The sequence below is a fragment of the Triticum urartu genome, chromosome 4, assembly GCF_003073215.2.
Source record: "Triticum urartu cultivar G1812 chromosome 4, Tu2.1, whole genome shotgun sequence".
Lineage (NCBI taxonomy): Eukaryota > Viridiplantae > Streptophyta > Magnoliopsida > Poales > Poaceae > Triticum > Triticum urartu.
Genome location: NC_053025.1, coordinates 581,484,735 through 581,501,659, shown reverse-complemented (window position 1 = coordinate 581,501,659; position 16,925 = coordinate 581,484,735). Strand labels below are relative to the sequence as shown.

The 16,925-nt window shown below is 44.3% G+C and overlaps 1 protein-coding gene across 1 annotated transcript; it reads left to right on the top strand.

The window, feature by feature from the left end:
• Window positions 1-10,739: 10,739 nt before the first annotated feature.
• On the top strand, window positions 10,740-15,680 carry LOC125552878. Its single transcript, XM_048716585.1, has 7 exons — window positions 10,740-10,890; window positions 11,273-11,365; window positions 11,495-11,629; window positions 11,729-11,827; window positions 12,316-12,453; window positions 12,935-14,559; window positions 14,633-15,680. The coding sequence occupies exons 1-7, from the start codon at window positions 10,798-10,800 to the stop codon at window positions 15,522-15,524; spliced, it is 3,075 nt and encodes a 1,024-aa protein (XP_048572542.1). The 5' UTR covers window positions 10,740-10,797; the 3' UTR covers window positions 15,525-15,680.
• Window positions 15,681-16,925: the final 1,245 nt, after the last annotated feature.

Sequence of the window (16,925 nt, the reverse complement as noted above, 5' to 3'; positions counted from 1 at the left end):
GTGAAGCGGAATACATAGCTGCTTCGGAAGCAGCAAATGAATGAGTCTAGATGAAGGAGTTCATATCTGATCTAGGTGTCATACCTAGTGCATCGGGTCCAATGAAAATCTTTTGTGACAATACTGGTGCAATTGCCTTGGCAAAGGAATCCAGATTTCACAAGAGAACCAAGCACAACAAGAGACGCTTCAATTCCATCCGCGATCAAGTCAAGGAGGGAGACATAGAGATTTGCAAGATACATACGGATTTGAATGTTGCAGACCCGCTGACTAAGCCTCTCTCACAAGCAAAACATGATCAGCACCAAGACTCCATGGGTGTTAGAATCATTACAATGTAATCTAGATTATTGACTCTAGTGCAAGTGGGGGACTGAAGGAAATATTCCCTAGAGGCAATAATAAAGTTGTTATCTATATTTCCTTATATCATGATAAATGTTTATTGTTCATGCTAGAATTGTATTAATCGGAAACTTAGTACATGTGTGAATACATAGACAAACAGAGTGTCACTAGTTTGCCTCTACTTGACTAGCTCGTTGAACCTATGATGGTTATGTTTCCTAACCATAGACATGAGTTGTCATTTGATTAATGGGATCACATCATTAGAGAATGATGTGATTGACTTGACCCATCTGTTAGCTTAGCACGATGATCGTTTAGTTTGTTGCTATTGCTTTCTCCATAACTATACATGTTCTTATGACTATGAGATCATGCAACTCCCGAATACCGGAGGAACACTTTGTGTGCTACCAAACATCTCAACGTAACTGGGTGATTATAAAGGTTCTCTACAGGTGTCTCCGATGGTGTTTGTTGAGTTGGCATGGATCAAGATTAGGATTTTTCACTCCGATTGTCGGAGAGGTATCTCTAGGCCCTCTCGGTAATGTACATCACAATAAGCCTTGCAAGCAATGTAACTAATGAGTTAGTTACGTGATGTAGCATTACGGAACGAGTAAAGAGACTTGTCGGTAACGAGATTGAACTAGGTATTGAGATACCAACGACCGAATCTCGGGCAAGTAACGTATTGATGACAAAGGGAACAACATATGTTGTTATGCGGTTTGACCGATAAAGATCTTCGTAGAATATGTAGGAACCAATATGAGAATCCAGGTTCCGCTATTGGTTATTGACCAGAGATGAGTCTCGGTCATGTCTACATAGTTGCCGAACCCGTAGGGTCCGCACGCTTAACGTTCGATGACGATCGGTATTATGAGTTTATGTGTTTTGATGTACCGAAGGTAGTTCGGAGTCCCGGATATGATCACAGACATGACGAGGAGTCTCAAAATGATCGAGACATAAAGATCGATATATTGGACAGCTATATTCGGACACCAGAAGTGTTCCGGGTGATTTCAGAGAAAACCGAAGTCCCGAAGGGGTTACCGGAACCCCCCGGGGAAGTATTGGGCCTTAGTGGGCCTTAGGGGAGAGAGAGGGCAGCAGCCCAGGAGGTGGCGCCCCCCCAAGGGGAGTCCGAATAGGACTAGGGGAGGGGGCGCGGCCCCTCTTTCCCTCTCCCTCTCCCTCTCTTTCCTTCCCCCTTCCTCCTTCCTAGTAGGACTAGGAAAGGATGAATCCTACTCCTACTAGGAGGAGGATTCCTCCTCTCCTTGGGTGCCACTAGGGCCGGCCGGCCTCCCCCTTGCTCCTTTATATACGGGGGCAGGGGGCAGCCTAGAGCACACAAGTTGGTTGTTCCAAGCCGTGTGTGGTGCCCCCCTCCACCATAATCCACCTCGGTCATATCGTAGTGGTGCTTATGTGAAGCCTTGTTCTGGTAGCAACATCATCACCGTCATCACGCCGTCGTTCTGACGAAGCTATCCCTCGAAGCTCTACTGGATCGTGAGTTTGCGGGACGTCACCAAGCCGAACGTGTGCAGATCGCCGAGGTGCCATACCTTCGGTGCTGAGATCGGGTGATCGTGGAGACGTACAACTACATCAACCACGTTGTGATAACGCTTCCGCTTACGGTCTACGAGGGTACATAGACGATACTCTCCCCTCTCATTGCTATGCATCACCATGATCTTGCGTGTGCGTAGGAATTTTTTTGAAATTACCGCGTCCCTAACAGCATCTACAACCACAATTCACAAAATGGGCCCCCATATATGCGACCGTGACCACAGACAGTGTCAGTCATCACTCAAATGCCCGCGTCCATAACCTTCTCCCTCATTAGAGAATCCTTAAATCCACTCATACAACGTTAAAAATAACACATACTGTTCACCTACATCAACACACATATCATAGGGGAGTTCATACATACTATTAGACTGTAAAAAATTGGCATGTTCTACTAGCTATGAAATATGGCTATGGAGGAAGTTCACTAATGACCGCCCTTGTCGTTGACGTCTTCACCATGGAAGTAGCAGTCGAAGATGCAATATGGGGCATGCTAGTTATGCTCACCGCCTGAGTTGTCAGATACGTCACTGGCCTCCCCCTCCACCTCTTTGGCGGGTAACCCAACGAGGGAACGAACTGTCCGGGTTTCTCCATTGTGAGGGCATTCTCCATCCAGGCTTTCCGCTTCGCCTGGATGCTGGCACGGAGGTTATCCTTGGCCTTGTCCTCTGCAGGATTATACGATGCGGCATGCGACTCGGTCTCCGTGGCGTGGCACAGCTTCTCCCGAACAAAACGGGCATGCCGCTCCTCGGCACATTCATGGTCATGCCGTCTGGCGGCATTGACCTCGGACTCAGACCCCGACATCATGGTGACTAGGCTCCATCGTAGGGGTTGCGCTGCCAGCCCGGGGTCGTCTGGTTGGACGTGGCAGTACCTTCAACCGATGCTCGCCGCCTTTGGTTTCGCCGTGCTCACAAGCCTCGAGCCGCCGGCGCCCGCCGGATCCAAGCCCAACCTGTGCTGACGCAATTGATTCCCAACGGAGAGACTCCGACGGTGGAGCTCGGGTTTCCTCCTGGGACCCAGCGAAAAGCTAGCCGGACAGCTAACTCCTCCTTGTCCACGTATGGGAAGAGGTCCCAGTCAATGGATCGAGAGTTGCTGGAGTTGGATCCACTGCCCAACATGCTGGAGAAGGCCAGGGATCGTCGGAGAGGAGACGGGGGAGGAGCAGACTTGAAGTGGAGTCGAGTGGCTAGGGTTAGGTCCGGAATGAAAATAGGGATGCATATTTGTAGGGTTGGGTGGGCCAGCGTGGGCTAGAACTGACGTCACTACAAGAAATCTGTTAATACGTGACGGATTTAGTCCGTCACAGATCAATGGAAAACTGTCATGGGTGCCCATCCTTGACGGATCCGAAATCCGTCATGTATATCGCGTCATAATTTGATATGGCACCTTCCATGACGGCTCTTGGCCATCATGGATCTGCCCCAAGCCCGCCCAGGCCCAAACCATTGTGACGGAACAGTCCGTCATGGACTAACGCCACGTAGGATTTTCAGCTGACCAATTCGAATGATGTGGCAGCATACGTGGATACTATTTTTCGTCACATGAACCGTCATGGATTTTGGCACAATTTAAAGGGCGATTTAAATTTGGCCGGGCCCATTTCCTTTGGACAAAATTTGACCCAGTACGTTGTTAGCATTATGCATTACCCAAATCCTACAAATTTTGGCCCAACAAAAAAGTATTTGCAAAGTGTAAAACATTACACAGTTTATGCTGTCATCTGCATGTATCTACAAAATAGCAGTTTACAAAATCAGCTATGAAATGATAACTTGTAACATAGATTGACAAATTACATCACAACACATATTGACACTATATATCACAACAGAGTTAGGAACCGGTATAGTCCATTTTACATCAACAGAGCACATAAACTACTATTATTCAAGCTCTTGCGGTCGGCGCCCTTGATGGCAACTATCATGTCATGGTGGGTTATGATGGGCAGCACCAAGTAAATCGCTATCCAATCTTACCTAGCATATTTACAAGAATATTAGAAGTTTGTAATTATGAATAGATAGTAGAAATAAGAGAATTGCAACAAATATAAAAATGAATTACATGTTGTCCAAAATTCTTCAATCTTATAGTGCCTACAAATGAGAATAACATTGTATCTACTATAAAACAAGAGTGAACATGAGGTTTCTTAAAATAAATCCAAAGAAAAGTGTGTCAAATGACAAAGTAACAAAACACACATCAGAGAACTCCAAGTACTATAGCAGCAGTAGTTGAGACCATATAAACCCGGCAACAATAATGAAATGAACTTAACCAGTATATATTTATACAAGGTGACAACAGTGGCAAACCACATCAGCTTGCACAAGAACTACAAATTTAGTGTGTGATAACAACAGATTAAGGACAGGAGAAGGTGCATGATAACAACTAGCTAAGGAGACCAGGCCAGCTAGTCCTCTGCACTGAATACGGGTAGTGTGTCACATTAATCCTATCAAATTTGATTAAAACAAAGTATATGCCTGATAAGAGTAGCAGTAATATACTTGCACCAATTGCATATTTGCATTTGATTTGACATGAATCAAAACCAGAAATCCAAAAGAAAAAAACTTAATCATGAATGCATCCACTGAAGGAATGTGTGTCGATTAACTTAACTAAAAAGGATAGATGGTGGCATCAACAACTTGGGTAAACATTTTATACACATGACCTGCAGGCAATATTTGACAAACAAATGTAAAATTCTTCACATGACCATCCAGTGTGTGAATACAAGCAAGCATCAAATGAAAAGGCACAATTTTCTAGATCTCCTTCATGTCTAGTATGGTCCAACTTGTGGGATCAAAAGAGATTGATTAATCAAATGAATATGCTCATATTTGTTTAAGTTGGCTGATGATTCTCCTAGCTCATTAACAGAACAGAGAGAGACCTTCAGTGGCGTAGGGGTCGGCCCTCCTCTCCTGCATGCCATTGCAGCTACTCCATGATATGGCCCTCTTCCCTTCCCTTGACACAGCCCAACCAGATGAGATGGCATCAAAGTTCCTGTACAACTGATAACAGAGGTTTTGCTTCAAACTATTGCATTAGCAAAATTTTCCAAATCACTAGATAAGCTGGTGATATTGTAGCGAAATTGTTAAAATCATATTAGCAGCCAAAAAAATTCAGGTATTGCAGCAGCAAGATAGCAGAAACTGATGGGTTAAAATCATATTAGCAGCCAACTCGGGAATAGAACAAAATTTGCACCGCCAGCCCAACGCAGGCGAGCACATCGAGTAGGGGCAGCCATCCAGGAGGTGAAGACGGTGCGAGGGGGCATAGCATGCGATGGAGAGGGGCCGCTAGAGACACGTCGGCGACGGACGCGGCGCTACAGCCAAAACCCTAGCCACGGGCTAGGGGTTGCGGGCGAGCGCCGGACACCGTGAGCGGCATCCAGCCGGACTGGACGGCAGAGGGTTGGAGACCCGCCGGAATCGACGGGCGCTGGTCCCGACGTGAGGGGTCGCACGTGAGAGAGAGATGGGTTGCGAGAGGGTTGGATGGGTCGGGGATTTGGTAGATCTGGCAGCTGCCGATGCTGCGAGGTGAGAGGTGGGGAGGAGGGCGGCGACGAGCTTTTGATGAGGGGGATGAACGGGGGTGGGTGGCGGCGCTGTGAGATGAGGGAGGTGAACGGGGGTGGGTGGCGGCGCTGTGAGATGAGGGAGGTGAACGGGGGTGGGTGGCGGCGCTGTGAGATGAGGGAGGCGAACGGGGGGGGGTGGCGGCGCTGTGAGATGAGGGGGAATGGGAGTGCGCTGCGGGGGAGAGAGTGTGCCGAGTAGGAGGGTGTTAGGGTTAGGTTTTTATACGGGAAACGGGTAGTCGGGCTTTAGCGGGCTTTGGCGGGCTTGCGGGGTGTACCAACCCATCCATGACAGTTTCCGAAAATGTCATGAGAAATCCGTCATGGATTAATAGGTTTCTTGTAGTGTGTGCCGCACGCGTATGTCCACATATTCGTCCCACATATGGGTTGGGTGTGGGGGTGCCGGACAGCTCGGATGTATATGGGGGGTTTTGTGGGGGCTAGTCAGGTGGCAATTTCTTGACCAGGCAGTGACCAAGTTGCTTCACCAGACGTATAGGAAGGGTTTGAGGAGTCACATTGTAGATGCTCTAAGTGTACATGAGTAGGAACCCATAATTTGTTTTCCTGGACAAAGGAGGTTGGTTTCCTTTCACTCTCTCTTTGACAAAAGACCAATGATTCCTCTAAACTAAGTAGGTGGAAGGGCAACTAGGTAATATTTGGTCTATGACTCCACTAGTCCATCGTGGACTAGGAGGAGGGAGAGAGGATGAGTCCATAGCCTTTCCATGAACCAACCCCTCTCATCCTCCAACTTGGTGGGGTTCTCTTCTGGGATCTTAGAGCTCTTTGTGGGATTCTTTCAACATTCCTCCTCTTTGAGTGGATCACCTTCTTTTTCATTGTCGATTTGTGGATCATAATATTTAACAAGGGCTTATATTTTGTTGACTTGGTCTTGCCTTGACATATTTGACTTTGAGCGATCTTAGCCTCAATTAGGAAGACCCCTGGGTAATTTTTATTTATAAGGATCTTGGTGATGTCTCGTGCATTAATTGTATAGAGATTTATTGGGACATATGTCCAAAAGATGTACTCCCTTCGTCCCAAAATAAGTGGTGTGGTTTTAATTCAAATAAGTCCAAATTTGAACTAAAACCACACAACTTATTTTGGGAAGGATGGAGTATAAGTCATCTTATGATGACATACATCAACATCATACAAAACAAATATTATGCTCTAGTATTCTGCTAACCTATTCTTGAAAGTTTAAGGTAATAAAGTTGGACATTTTTAGTGCTCGAGGAACCAAATTTAAATGGATAGATAATCCACACGCTTCAGTTACCAAAAGCACATCATGTATTCAAGAATGAATGTGCCCTCATTTATGATTGGGATACTTGACAAATATGCATTTAGTCCATAAATGGACCACCGGAGAGCCACTATCAGCTTTGTTGTGTATGCAAGGCAATACACTTACATGCTCACTTCTAAGGAGTTTGATATGCTCGTAATCATGGTTTAGTTGGACATTGTTTTGGTGAGGTATGTGGATATTAAGAATTCATGTCTTGTTACATCCTCGCTCTTGCGCGAGGAGCTTTATCCTACAAAGCGCCTAAAATAAACCATGGCATCATTAGGGATGCAAACAATTTTGTGGCACGTTAAGAAGCTACCGGGTAGGTTGAATGTCTAGGAAATTTTATTCCCAACATTAAAGTGGAGAAAACATATCTAAACCACATACTACGGCCATGAACGCATGTATACCTATGCGAGTAATGGCAAGTTACCATTGTTGCCAAAATCATTAACATTATCTCTCGTGTAATAAAATATGAGTTCATGATCAAGCATATGATGTTTATTTTATGAAGTTTTGTGGTTCCGCTTATTAAAGGCATACTATCCGTTCTCTTATATGTTAAAGTCATGGGTCTAGAATGCCTTTTGATCCTGGAAATGAGGACCGTTGTATAAACCAACTACCATAAAGTATTGTGCTTTCCATTGTGAGATAGAATGATGTACTATAAGTACTGAGGCTTAGTGGCATCTCATTAGTCATTCTAACTCTTTAATTTGGTGTATTATTTCTATCGAGAGTTTGTTTATGATGTTTGTTAACCTTATGACAGTAAGATGTTATTGGAATTGATCTCTAAGTGTAACAAACCAAGAAATAATAGGCGAAGGCAACCCCCCGCCCAATGACCGTACTTTGATCGGAGGACCCATAACAACGTCTAGTTTAGGTCCCTAGCCCCTTAACACTATAGACATATACAAGGAGGAGAACACACATTTTTGCGTGTGTGACATATGGGTTAAACCCCCAAACTCCTAAATATCGACATGGGAAAAGAAGTACCGAAGGGCCAAATGCCACCGTTAGCCACCCGGAAGTTTGTTCCAACGATGTCCTTCACGTCTACATTGGCCTGCTGCACATCCGCAACACCACCATGAGGTTTCTACACATCCATTTGGGTTCTACATGTGGTGGTAAAGTCCTTAAGTGCATGGTATCAAGTTCTAATCACAGGTGTTCTACCACAACTATAGGATATTTACAGTTAATCTCGCAAGTCGCAAGCACCTGTTCTATATATAAATAGTTGATCCACACTAATTATGTGTCTCTCAGCATGCATACATGCCAACTTATTTTTTAGTTGCATGCCCTGTACCACTATCTACCAATTTTTCGTAACCATGCAACTCATCCACATCAATAAGTCATTCATGTTTGACACATCACTAAAATGCCATCTCATCATAGTTACCACTCACACTTTATCTAGGTCATCAGTGTACCATTTTTAGCATGTGTTCCATTATCTTCTAGTGTCAACAATCACGAGTCCCAAACTTTCGCACGAGAATCACATCGTCGTGGAAGATACTCGGGTGACTAGGTCCATCTCTCCTCACGCATCATGCGTCACCTTTTGGACCCACTCTAGTCACCACCGATGTCCTCGCCATTGCCGTCAATATTGGCGGCAATGTTAGAATGGAGCATCACACCACCCTATCCTCGCGCTATGCATCCTATCTTATGCATTCGCAAAAGCCAAGACCCAACAAACACGTTAGGAACAGTGCAAATCCTCCATGACCCTACGACTCCCTTGAGATTGGTTGTACCAACGATGAACTCATTGTGAACGCAACGACTCTCCTGTATACACTTTCATTTGTCATCCACGACCTCGACGTTCAAGCACCGCGTCTCCTCGCTCAATAGTCTCACCCTTTATTGGTGAATAGGTCGTAGAACTTCGACGACCGTGGTAGGGTAGGGCTAGGGGTAACGCTAGCTTATATTTGGGATCCCTCCATCAACTTTGACGACGAGTCGTTTGTTCGAGGTTATCGAGTGCTCAACTTTGGGATCCAAGAGGGACTTGTATGGCGTCGCTTGCTCTTCGTGTCTGAGTGGAAGTCTGTCTCATTGTTTTTAGGGTAGAAGTCGGCCGTGCAAAATTACCCCTTCGCCTCTCTCACGAGGCCCACGCAACTAGGGTTTCTCCGCCTCTCGTCGGCGCTGTCGCCAGCTCGCCTCGTCTCTGGCGGTCTTAGGGTCATGGAGGTGTGATGGATCTTGACTCTTTCACGATGACTTCCCAACTATTTAATACAAATTCTGCCCGGCTCCGGTGAGGGAGGGCGCTGATGACGGCACACCTTTGGCTCGCTTTAGTGCTTTTAGTCGTCGCTAGGTGGTTTACTTGGATGTAATTTTTATGATTTCAGGTATTTCTTGTATTGCCATGAAAGATGATGAATAGATGATGAAAAGCTTACCTTCAACCGGTTGATGCGCGCGCGGGCGTCCGCCGCTTGCATAGCCGTTAGATTAATCCTGATCAAGCGGCCACGCTGGCCACAAGGCAGTCCCGCGCGACGAGTAGTTTTCTTACAATAATGGTCTTGTTTCAGTTGATTTCTGCAACACATGACTAGTTTCAAAAAGAAAGAAAAAACGATTCGGCGGTGAAGTTTTTTTTTCTGCAACTGGAGTCTTGTTTCAAAAGATTTCTGCAACATATCTTTTGTTTCAGAAAGAAAAGAAAGGGAAAACTTTGCTTTTGCCACTCTAGCTTTTGCCTACTTTGCTTATGCCACTCTATATTTTGACATATCACTTTTGCCACTCTTAGTTTTTGACAATACATTACAAACGCCATTCAGTGGCAAAAGCAATTTCATTTTTGCCACTCTAGATTTTGACAATGTATTGCAATTGCCACTCTAAAATTATTGCTTTTGCCACGGAATGACAATTGTGATGTATTGTCAAAAACTAAGAGTGGCAAAAATGAAATGTCAAATTCTAGAGTGACATAAGCAAAGTGGTCAAAATCTACAGTGGCAAAAACAAAGTTTTCCCGAAAAGAAATGGTTGTGAAGGTTTTTTTTTGCAACAAGGGTCATGATTTAAAAACATAGCCCGAGTTGCAGCACCGCAGGAGCGTCCAACGTTAGGGAGTGAGTGGTCAGACATTGCAACGTGAGGCATGTTTCAGAAACATAGCTCCGCTTGCAGAAAACGTCGAAGAAGCGCCAGGCGTGAGAGGTCGCCGCCGTCGTGCTCGATTGGAGCTAGCAGCTGCTCACGGGGCTGAGACGGAGGAGGAGCAGCAACTCCGGCGAGCACGGCAAGGACTAGTTCCCCGGCGCGTCGGCAGCAGCGATTTTGCGGTGGTGGCGACTGCCTTGGGCAGAGGTGTGACAGGACGATGGTGAGGGGATTCTGTTTCTGAAACTGAGTGGCTGTTGCAGAAAGTATGGAGGTGGTCACACACGTTTGATGGTTAAATCAGACGGCTGTCAGGATACTCATCCAACGGTGCTCCATGCGGCCGATGTTTCTAATACACGCGTAGCTTTGTTTTTTTAGGTAAGTCTGGCCTCGCTGTTGCGTCGGTTTTTTTAGTATTGGGCGGAGCTCGCTGGAGTTTTTTTTTTTTTTTAGCTCGCTGGGGTTTGAAGGCCCGAAAGGAAGCTAGACACGGCCACACGGGCCCAACGAGCCTGACTTTTATATCGCAATGGTAGATCGGCCCAACTGTTCTTTTAGATGAGGGGGAGCGGCCCAACTAAGCAGGGAAAGACTGTTAGAGTGGAGAGAGAGCGGCCCAACAAAGGCGGAGGCTTCCCTCGAAAAAAAAGGCGGAGGCGGGAAAAGGCAAGCCACCACTGAAAGCCGGGAGCGGGAGAGAGGGGGAGCCATGGAAATCGACGGCGATGGCGGCGGCGGCGAACCGGAGGACAGGGGGCGAATGGAGCTGGTGGACCTCCTGGAAGGCATCCGAACCTCCGAGGTTCGTCCTCTGTCTCAGCCCAACGCGTCTCGCGGTTGCCGCGCCGTCCATTTCCACGCCCCCTCTAGGGTTTTACTCTGGTTCGAGGTGCCGCGGCCGAGCTCAGATTTGGTATGCGTGCGAGCGGGTACCGGATTCGGCTGGATTGCTAATTGGAGTCTCGGAAGCGGGCGTTCTTGGGTGGGATTTGGTACCCGTGATGCTTCCTGGTTGCATTAGGGGGGAGGGGGGCTCATGCTCGATTGGTGTGATTCTGGGCAGCAATTTATTTTCCATTCGATTCCAACCATTTCATTTTTCAACACGGCAATTAGAGGCTAAAGTTTGATGGGTATGACACTGAATCGAATGGTATGGGCTAACTTTCTACTGATTTTGATAGGTTTTGGAGAGCAGAACTTGCCTTATCAACCAACTCGAGGGTTCCTCCCAGTTCTCTGCAGAAGATCTGGGCCTAATACTTGAAACCCTCACTGTATCCTTTCTCCATTTCGGTATGATTCCCTTTGATGCATGACGGTGTTATATTGGAAGAAGTCACTGATTCAGCTTTCCCTTTAGTGCTGTTACTGTTGTTGCGTGTGTTCCCTTAATGGCACTTTAGGCATCTTGGGATGAGTCCAGATGTTCAGGTGTATCACACTGCCTGCTACACAAGTCAGTTTTGCAGGTTGTTCTGAAATGCGCTGAGTTAGATACAGCCGCATGTCTGCCGCAATTTCTTACTCTGGGTGCAAAGGTACTTTTTGCCTTTTTCAAATGCAGTCCTGCTTCACTTCATCTGCCAATATATAGCTGCAAATCTGATATCTTCCTGAATCAATGAATCCTGTACCAGGCCAGCTCATGGTGTGGGAAGCATCTCATATGGTTCACCGAATCTATTGATGAATCTGAAGCACTTCAAGAGGAAGAGCACAACTGTTTATGCCTAGAGGTTGTGGGAACAACACCTTTAATTCTGATTAGCTTGTTTTTGCTCCATTGGTGACAAATGGATAACTGTGTTAACAGAAATCTTCTGCATGGCTAAGGCTTCTCAGACCTCCAGATATGTTATAGCCTAAAATGCCCAAAGTTCTAACCATGTATCCTGCCTTCTGTGTGATATCACTATATTTTGTATAGCTGTCACTGGGACCTATATATATAGTATTCTTATATACATAAATCATGGGCAGCATCTCATTGTATGAAGACATGAAGTTAGATATCATACAAAGCAAAATGCATATGAGTATTTTCAAGATAGACCTTTATGTTCATTTACAGGAAAGATACAGTATATTAATATTAACTGGCACATTTCTTCACTGGTATGTCCACTTTAATTTTGTGGCCAATGTTTTTTCATCTGTAGTACCATCACGTCCAGTTTAATCATGAGGTAGAGGTTCTGATAAAGATTCAACTTCTTGACTGCAGATAATTTCACTGACCTTAAATATCTCTATCAAGCTCCTTCCAATGGCGGCAAAATGCATCACTGTTGATGTCGTGCATACTATTGGTGGTTTTATTTCGGAATTGCTAACACTGACGGAAAACTCAATAGTTGACAAGGTAATACTCCTTATCTTCTGCAATTGTTGCATCAACTGGTTTAACTACACAGGCAATGGGAGGCATCTACATGGGAGAAAGCTATACTTTTCTGAGGCATAAATCACTTTATTTCCCTCCATAACCATCCCGTTTGATTGTGTCCTCTAAGATAGTTTTATATCTTACCTTCCTTAGCTATCCTCGCTTCTGGAAGCCATATGTAACTATGATATCTAAATGGAAAACGGTTATAATGTGCTGCTTGTTAAAGTACACATGTTACTTCTCACATGATGTCATCATAAGAACTTCTAGGCTTAAAATTACTTGCATGTTTTTTAGCTACTTCAAGTGGGCTATTTTGTAAAAATATTGGAATTGCATCCTTAAAACGGAAAAATTTCCATAGCAGTGGCAATGGCATATACCATATTGAAATGTTAATATTCCAGCAATGACATCATCTGGTATATGCTCTCTGATAAATATCTGTTGACAGAGAGTTAATGGAACTGCAGCACATGTTGCCAAGGCTGCACCTGCTTTTCTGGATGAAACCATCAAACTGTGCAGAGCATATTGTGAGGCTGCAAAGTCAGATATCGGCAGAATTTCCATGCCTACAGAAGAGATAACTGTGAAACTCCAATTACCAGATCTTACAAGCGACGTGGTCAGGATTACAGCATGCACTATTCAGACCTTGTGTAAAATAGGAACATATGCAGCATCCAGTGGTGGAAGCCAGGTGGCTTTATTGAATGTGTCATGGAAGGGTGTAGTTTCCTTACTGCAACTTGGCAAAGGACTGATAGAAGTAAAAGTTAGTGTCAGTGATATCATTTCGACTCTTATCTCCCTTGTCATTGAATCTCTGAGGGTTGCTGCGGATACATGGTGTACGTCATTACAAGAAGCCCTTGGTGTATCTGAAGCTAGAAGGGCATTCTTACCAATCAAGTTTTTCTTAATAAATGCTGTAAGGATTTGTTCTGTATACCCATCCGAAGCACTGACTATATACAAGGACATGATCAGGTGTGTATTGGTGATATCATCCTCAAGCATTTTATTCAGCAAAGATCCCCTGTTGAAAGCAGCTTATGAGCCACTTGTTGAATTATTGGAGTCTAATTCCTTTCATTTACTAGACACACTTATGAAGTCATCAGAAGTAAGACTAGAGTCGAAATGCCAGCTTGTGCAGTATTTTCTGGAAAATGAAGAAGCTAATGGTCCAGCTCAAGTGGGGCAGAATGATCAGAGAGAGATAAATTTGGTTTCATTGAGCTGCATTTTCTCTCTGGATCCTGATGTCGATAACAGAAACAGAGCTCTTTTACCTGCTAAACTTATTGTGTTTTTGCACTTCCTCACTATTTCCCCAAACTTGGACGAAGAGGTGGTCATTGAATTATCTAAAAAGCTACAATCTCTTCTCAATGTGTTAACATTGGAAGATGTCTACTCATTTGTCCTTGGCTGCCATATTCCTACAGTTTATAGTGCTGACCATCCTCCTGTAGTTGTCTGGCAACCTGTGTATACTTTTCTCATACAAGCCCTGAAGACTTATATGATTGCTGCTGCTGCTGCTTCAAGTGTTGCTTGGAATGAGGTGGAAGCCTTCCTACTTGAGAGCCTTTTTCATCCCCATTTCTTTTGCTTGGAAATTTTAACAGAGCTATGGTGTTTCTTCACGCGCTGTGCTGAAAGTGAAACTTCAACTTATTTAATCAACCAACTATTTCTTCTGTTAAAGACTGCAGCGTCATCAGAGAAAGTTCTTGCACCTCTCAGTGCTTTCCGGAAGGTTGCACGTGCATTCTGTATCATCTTGAGCTATGCATCATGTGCAACTGTTGATCAAATTTATACCTGTGTGCTGAATGATCATAACTCTTCCAAGTCATCAGTCCTGCACTTAGCGTTGTTGATGGAAGGATTTCCTTTTGATTCATTGTCAGATGGTATAAGGGTGCATGCTGTAAACCAATTGTTCACTTCTTTTGTCGGGTATCTACAGAGCTCCTTGAAGAATCATGGTGCGATTGTTTTGCCAACTTCTAGTTCCGGGGTAATAGGTCTTCCTGTACATGCTCTAGCCTCCGCATTGCAGCGATGGTAAGTCCCTTCTTGTAGTATTATCAAGTCTGATGAATGGATGCTGATTTTATGCTCTTGTTTCTTTTTGCAGCGAAATAAAGGACTATAGCCTCATAGATGGGAAGAGTATTACCACTATGTTTAAGTTCAGCATCTCCCTCATCAATCTGTATAGAACTGCACCTGACAGCAGTAAGGGCCACCTTGCCCAGCTCATTAGTTCCGTATTGGATATTATCTCAAACATGAGGCATCTGTGTGCATTCTATCAGATGGAGAAACTAACTCTAGAGTTGCACACCCTGTTCATGTCTAGTTCTGACAATTCAAAGGCAGTGCTGTCCCAGTGCAAACCATCACTAGCTTCATTTATGGCAATTCTTGGTCACTTGAACTCCAGCGAAGATGATTCTAATTCACTTTGTTCTGCAATGCCGGATTTATACCATCTCTTGGTGAGGGAAAGGCACTGGGCACTCGTTCACCTAGCAATGGGCTCCTTTGGCTACTTTGCTGCCCGCACATCTTTTACGCAGCTCTGGAGATTCGTTCCTGGAGATGCTGCCCTTTCATATAATACAAATACAGGGGTGGACATTGACGAGAACGGATTCATGTTGGAACTGAGAGCCTTTCTTCAGAAAGAGGTTGCTTTACGCGCTGACAAATGGTCTGAAGAGCAGGTCTGCTTTCTAGTTTCAGAGGGGAGAGTGCTGAAGAAACTGGTTGAAACAACATCTGAAATTCCACAAGCTCCAGAGCGCGAGGAAAAAGCTGCCATTTCAATGGATGTCAACACAAAGAAGAGGAAGTTGCCAGATGGAATCGGCGAAGGGATGGCGCTGCTACAGAATGGTCTCAAGGTGATGCGAAGCGCTCTTGATGAAACTGATTCAGCAGAGCTCAAGGACAGGCTTGCGACACACTTGTCACGCCTCGAGAGTGCAGTTTCTCAAATTGCAAGTTTCTCTGACAAAATCTGATGCTCCTCGCCGCTTCTGTTACTCTTCAGTTGTCAGATGGTAGCCTGCCTTGCTGCCCCCATGTAACTTATTAAGGCACAACAGCTAATTGTAATGCACGTTGAGAATCAAAGCTAATTGTAGGTGTCCTGTTAATTCGTGGTATTTATATCTTGATATGCTACTGGGTCAAAGGTTAAGGCTGACTTGAAGACGACTATTTCTGTTGTGAGCAATTGTACATTCGAAATCTGGAATGACGAAACATGTCAACTGAATACATATTTGTAACATGCGAGTTAATAATGCACGGATGAAGTGAATGTTCGTCGATCAATGTTGCTTGAAACAGGCTAGATTTAGCAGGAGCTCCTAATCTGGAAAACAAGAGGGACAGTTTCTTTACTGTAATCCTCTAGTTTTCAGCATGCTCCAGTGTACTTTTTGCTTGTACCTAGTACCTTCAGGAGCTTGACAGCATCCTCTGTTTCCAATCCTTAGAGTAGCAGCAGATAGGTACATGAACATCTAACCATTAGTCACGAGAAGATATGTCGCAATTCAAACTTTGAATTATACAAAATGAAGCCTGAAATGTATTTATACAAAACAATGATTTAACAAGGTATCAAAAGCTAACTTGAATGCTTTTTGTTAACATATTTCGACAATAGGTTCAACACTACATCTGAAAAACAATCGTTTCAACAATATAGTATGCTAATTAGCTAGCCAGTGAGTGAGCAACCCTATCCAACAAAAGCAAAACTAGTGGGAAGGGCTAAATATATATTGTAATATCTGTTTTGCGGGAAAGGCTAAATATATTTATACAAGGAAGGAAGATTTTTCCTCATCGTGTCCAGGTAAAGGCAAAGGTTAGCTAGGCATTTGAACCTGACAAAATACTAGATCACGGTTGACCAGGCAAAGCCTCAAGCAATCTTTATTGTTGTCTTGTACTGCCTGGCTCGTATGCTAGCTACCTACTTCCTTCGTCCGATGAAGAGTGTATATCTAAAAATTTTAAGACAAATTATGGAGTTAAGTAAAAAATGCATTAGAAATGTGCAAGTCACTATCTCTCTCCTCTTTAATTACCCAACCCCCAATGAGTTAAGTGCATGTAGAAATTAAGAAGACCATGTGTAGATTGCTATTGGTCTTGATTACCGTGTGATGAGAGAGAAGTATTTTTTTTGTACTTTATAAAATGCATTGGAAAGATGGAAGTACATTCTTTTGTGGATAAATTTTGAAGCTAGATGTACACTCTTCACCGGACGAAGGGAGTAGTGCACTTGGTTCTTCCTTCAGTTATTATTGGGTAGCACGTCACCTCACATTGAATAATAACCACTAGTGGCGCATACAGATTATTACTAGTATTTTCTGTACTTTTTTAGCTGATTTCTCTGCACT

Excerpts from the sequence above, each read along its gene's own strand:
- LOC125552878 (XM_048716585.1), top strand. The coding sequence starts at position 10,798 with ATGGAAATCGACGGCGATGGCGGCGGCGGCGAACCGGAGGACAGGGGG. Across the intron at positions 11,630-11,728 it reads TTCTTACTCTGGGTGCAAAG|GCCAGCTCATGGTGTGGGAA; the intron begins GTACTTTTTGCC and ends ATCCTGTACCAG. Across the intron at positions 11,828-12,315 it reads ACAACTGTTTATGCCTAGAG|ATAATTTCACTGACCTTAAA; the intron begins GTTGTGGGAACA and ends TCTTGACTGCAG.